Source organism: Portunus trituberculatus, chromosome 7, assembly GCF_017591435.1.
Source record: "Portunus trituberculatus isolate SZX2019 chromosome 7, ASM1759143v1, whole genome shotgun sequence".
NCBI classification, from domain to species: domain Eukaryota; kingdom Metazoa; phylum Arthropoda; class Malacostraca; order Decapoda; family Portunidae; genus Portunus; species Portunus trituberculatus.
Window position 1 is genome coordinate 923743 of NC_059261.1, and position 5000 is coordinate 928742.

At 50.8% G+C, this 5000-nt stretch overlaps 1 protein-coding gene across 6 annotated transcripts in view; it reads right to left on the minus strand.

Moving 5' to 3' along the window:
* The window catches only part of LOC123519748 (collagen alpha-5(IV) chain-like), a 36176-nt gene that overhangs the window by 1602 nt on the left and 29574 nt on the right, over window positions 1-5000 (minus strand). For 2 of the 6 annotated variants that reach the window (XM_045281260.1, XM_045281255.1), the window contains exons 3-5: window positions 4469-4593; window positions 3331-3552; window positions 1-2649 (exon numbers count right to left, since the gene is read on the minus strand). The exon at window positions 1-2649 is cut by the window's left edge. In XM_045281260.1, the coding sequence (XP_045137195.1) occupies window positions 1-2649; window positions 3331-3552; window positions 4469-4559 (2962 nt within the window). In that variant the 5' untranslated portion in view covers window positions 4560-4593. The remainder of the gene's footprint in view (window positions 2650-3330; window positions 3553-4468; window positions 4594-5000) is intronic. The other 4 variants (XM_045281283.1, XM_045281278.1, XM_045281272.1 and 1 more) reach the window with 4 other exon arrangements.

The following is a 5000-nucleotide window of genomic DNA, read 5'->3' on the forward strand; positions in this document are numbered from 1 at the left end:
CTGGTTGTCCTGGCTGGCCTGGTTGTCCTGGTTGTCCTGGCTGTCCTGGTTGTCCTGGCTGGCCTGGTTGTCCTGGTTGTCCTGGCTGGCCTGGTTGTCCTGGTTGTCCTGGCTGTCCTGGCTGTCCTGGTTGTCCTGGCTGGCCTGGTTGTGGGTAAGGATGGGGATGTGGGTAAGGATAGGGGAATACTATAGGTTTTCCTGGTTGCCCTGGCTGTCCTGGCTGACCTGGTTGTCCTGGCTGGCCTGGTTGTCCTGGCTGGCCTGGTTGTCCTGGTTGTCCTGGCTGACCTGGTTGTCCTGGTTGTCCTGGCTGTCCTGGCTGACCTGGTTGTCCTGGTTGTCCTGGTTGTGGGTAAGGATGGGGATGTGGGTAAGGATATGGGAATGCTATGGGTTTTCCTGGTTGTCCTGGCTGCCCTGGTTGTCCTGGCTGGCCTGGTTGTCCTGGCTGGCCTGGTTGGGCTGGTTGTCCTGGTTGTCCTGGCTGGCCTGGCTGGGCTGGTTGTCCTGGCTGGCCTGGTTGTGGGTAAGGATGAGGATGTGGGTGAGGATATGGGAATACTATGGGTTTTCCTGGCTGTCCTGGTTGTCCTGGCTTGCCTGGCTGTCCTGGCTGGCCTGGCAGTCCTGGCTTTCCTGGTTTTCCTGGTTGTCCTGGTTGTGGGTAAGGATGGGGATGTGGATAAGGGTATGGTAATACTATAGGTTGTCCTGGCTGGCCTGGCTGTCCTGGTTGTCCTGGCTGTCCTGGCTTTCCTGGCTGACCTGGTTGTCCTGGTTGTCCTGGCTGGCCTGGTTGTCCTGGCTGTCCTGGTTGTCCTGGCTGTCCTGGCTTTCCTGGCTGACCTGGTTGTCCTGGTTGTCCTGGCTGGCTTGGCTGTCCCGGTTGTCCTGGCTGGCCTGGTTGTCCTGGTTGTCCTGGCTGGCCTGGTTGTCCTGGCTGGCTTGGCTGTCCAGGTTGTCCTGGCTGGCCTGGCTGGCCTGGTTGTCCTGGTTGAGGGTAAGGATGGGGATGTGGGTAAGGATGTGGGAATACTATGGGTTTTTCTGGTTGTCCTGGTTGCCCTGGTTGTCCTGGTTGTCCCGGCTCTCCTGGTTGTCCTGGTTGTCCCGGCTCTCCTGGTTGTCCTGGTTGTCCCGGCTGTCCTGGCTGTCCTGGTTGTCCTGGTTGAGGGTAAGGATGTGGGAATACTATGGGTTTTTCTGGTTGTCCTGGTTGCCCTGGTTGTCCTGGCTGTCCTGGTTGTCCTGGCTGCCCTGGTTGTCCTGGCTGCCCTGGTTGTCCTGGCTGGCCTGGTTGTCCTGGTTGTCCTGGCTGGCCTGGCTGTCCTGGCTGTCCCGGTTGTCCTGGTTGTCCCGGTTGTCCTGGTTGTCCTGGCTGGCCTGGTTGTCCTGGTTGCTCAGGCTGGCCTGGTTGTCCTGGCTGTCCTGGCTGTCCCGGTTGTCCTGGTTGTCCTGGCTGGCCTGGTTGTTCAGGCTGGCCTGGTTGTCCTGGCTGGCCTGGTTGTCCTGGCTGTCCTGGCTGTCCCGGCTGTCCTGGTTGTCCTGGCTGGCCTGGTTGTCCTGGCTGGCCTGGTTGTCCTGGTTGTCCTGGCTGGCCTGGCTGTCCTGGTTGTCCTGGCTGGCCTGGTTGTCCTGGTTGTTCTGGTTGTTCAGACTGTCCTGGGTATCCTGGCTGCCCTGGTTGTCCTGGCTGTCCCGGTTGTCCTGGTTGTCCTGGCTGTCCCGGTTGCCCTGGTTGTCCTGGCTGGCCTGGCTGGCCTGACTGTCCTGGTTGTCCTGGCTGGCCTGGTTGTCCTGGTTGTTCAGACTGTCCTGGTTGTCCTGGCTGCCCTGGTTGTCCTGGTTGTGGGTGAGGATGGGGATGTGGGTAAGGATATGGGAATACTATGGGTTTTTCTGGTTGTCCTGGTTGTCCTGGCTGGCCTGGTTGTCCTGGTTGTCCCGGCTGGCCTGGGTATCCTGGTTGTCCTGGCTGTCCTGGTTGTCCTGGCTGGCCTGGTTGTCCTGGTTGTCCTGGTTGTCCCGGCTGGCCTGGGTATCCTGGTTGTCCTGGCTGGCCTGGTTGTCCTGGTTGTCCCGGCTGTCCTGGTTGTCCCGGCTGTCCTGGTTGCCCTGGCTGTCCTGGCTGACCTGGCGGGCCTGGTTGTCCTGGCTCTCCTGGTTGTTCTGGGTCTCCTGGTTGGCCTGGTTTTCCTGGCTGTCCTGGTTGTCCCGGCTGTCCTGGTTGTCCCGGCTTTCCTGGTTGTCCCGGCTGTCCTGGCTGTCCTGGTTGTCCCGGCTGTCCTGGTTGTCCTGGCTGTCCTGATTGGCCTGGTTGGCCTGGCTTTCCAGGTTGTCCTGGCTGTCCTGGATATGGGTGTGGGTGAGGGTGTGGGTGTGGGTGTGGGTATGGATGGGGAATGATGATGGGACAGCTACATGGGTAGGGCGTGATTGGGGAGATGGGGGCGGGGGTTGTTGGCGGGGGCAGAGTGATGGGGAAAGGAGGGCGTGTCGGGGGCCTGCCAGGTGGCTTTGCGGTGTGTGGGCTGTGCGTGGGACTTTTCGGTGGCCATTGTTGGGGGCTGTGCGTGGGCTGTACCTGCGAGCCTAACCCCGCACACTCTTCAAGGGGCGGCCAGGAGGCAGGAATGGTCCCCTTCTCTGTAACACACACACACACACACACACAGAGTGTATTATTAAAGCCAAGCTAACGGATGAATTTGTAGTTTTTTAATAAGTAACATAAATCAATATTGATCGTTTCTCCATATTGAAATGTCTTCTTTCTTCATTTTAATTATCTTGTGAAGGAGCAGAACTCTATAGCGAGATGTAATTACTTTTCTGTTGATTTAGAGAGATTGTGACAAGTGTAACGAAAGTAAAATCCCCCCCCAAAAAAAGAAAGAAATGCGTCTTTAGTGGGCAGTTTACATTGTGAAGTGTCTTAAAACCTTTACAAGAGTCTAACTAGGAGGGAACACAGAAGCAGACACTCAGTCCAGAGTTTACTAGTAGAAGGGATGACAAAAGTAGACATCCTTGTACTGTGAAGCCGCGGATTGGGATGAAAAGTCTTACTGTTTGTAAGATGAAGAGTGAAAGACAATTAAGTGAAAAAAAAAAAGAAAAATAATCGAGACGGCTCAGAACGCCCAGGTTCATAACAACATAACTTTTTCCCTATTTCGATCACACTGCAACACATTATATTGTTAAAGATTCTCTCTCTCTCTCTCTCTCTCTCTCTCTCTCTCTCTCTCTCTCTCTCTCTCTCTCTCTCTCTCTCTCTCTCTCTCTCTCTCTCTCTCTCTCTCTCTCTCTCTCTCTCTCTCTTACTTGGCGTGCATTGCACCTGATCTGCCCAGACGCAAATTTTCAGATCTCTGTTGAATAGTGTTCTTTGGGGACAGTTCTGAAGACACCCGCGACCATTAGCACACGTGATGAATTGGCCGCAGTTCCACTCGTGAGGGAAGAGACCATTGGCCTCCTTACAGAATGGATCCAAGCCTCCTGCCCCTCTCCCCTCCAGCTTGATTTCGGTTTTGGAATGGTCATCTGTAAAAGAGACAGATATCATCGTGAGAGTAAAGGTTGTCATCATGTTTATACTGTAAATCCATGGGCACTTGTGTGACTTCCTCACAGGATTCATGTACTGCAGTGTTGCCACCAAGAAACTGATAACAATCCGTGGAGGATACGCTGGGCAGAACTTTTGAAGTTTAAGCTTTGTGCAAGACAACTGGATACAACAGCGAGTCCAACACTATTCCTACTATTCGCCTGCTCACAACTCACTGTTCTTACTGACTGAATGATTTCTTACAGACTGACTGTTCTCCTCATTACATATTCTTACTCTACTAAGTCTGCTTCTTACGTGCATACTGACTTACAGACGGACTCGTGTTGGCTATTTACCTCCTTATACACAATATCTGTTACATCTAGATAATTCTACTACCTTGCAGAATCACCTTGATAATCTTTGTCACATAACATAAGAGCCAAAACTTCACATAGACATATACAACATTAAACCATACTAAAACAATATAATCCATATATATATATATATATATATATATATATATATATATATATATATATATATATATATATATATATATATATATATATATATATATATATATATATATATATATATATATATATATATATATATATATATATATATATATATATATATATATATATATATTCTTTCCTTTTATTAGGAGTGAGGAAACGGCGGGAATCCACCACACATTTATTTTTCCTTGTTCTCTCTCTCTCTCTCTCTCTCTCTCTCTCTCTCTCTCTCTCTCTCTCTCTCTCTCTCTCTCTCTCTCTCTCTCTCTCTCTCTCTCTCTCTCTCTCTCTCTCTCTCTCTCTCTCTCTCTCTCTCTCTCTCTCTCTCTCTCTCTCTCTCTCTTTCCGGCTTGCTACACTCTCATTAAGGTTGACATACCTGCACCTGCAAGTCTGTGCGTCGCTCCGCAGCAGGGAAGTAGGATGGGAGACAGCAACAGGATAAGGGCGTGGGGCTGCATTCTGCCCATCCCTCCTCCTCCCGTTAAGGGGAAGGGGGATTACCTAAATGGGGAAGAAAGTATTAAATAGTATAGCGGTGAGACGATCATGTAGCATCAGCAGCATTGATAGCAGCAACATTAACAACAGTGTGATTAACAAAGAGGTGGAAAGAGGCAAGGACAGACAACGAGGAGGAAGTTTTTTTTTCTTTTTTTACTAGAGATGATAGACTTTTTTTTTGTTGTTTACGGTGTCGACAGGGAAGGTGATGTGCAAGAAGACGCATTCCCTGGACGATGATTGTGTTGGCAGGACGTAAGAGTATAGTGAGGAACTGAAGCTTTGTACGTAGATGTTAATGAAACCCTTTAGTACTGGGACGCATTCTTTACCACGAGTTTTGGGTATGATTAAACGATTTCATTTACATAAGTAAGTGTCTATGGAGGTCAGAAGATTAATGCACC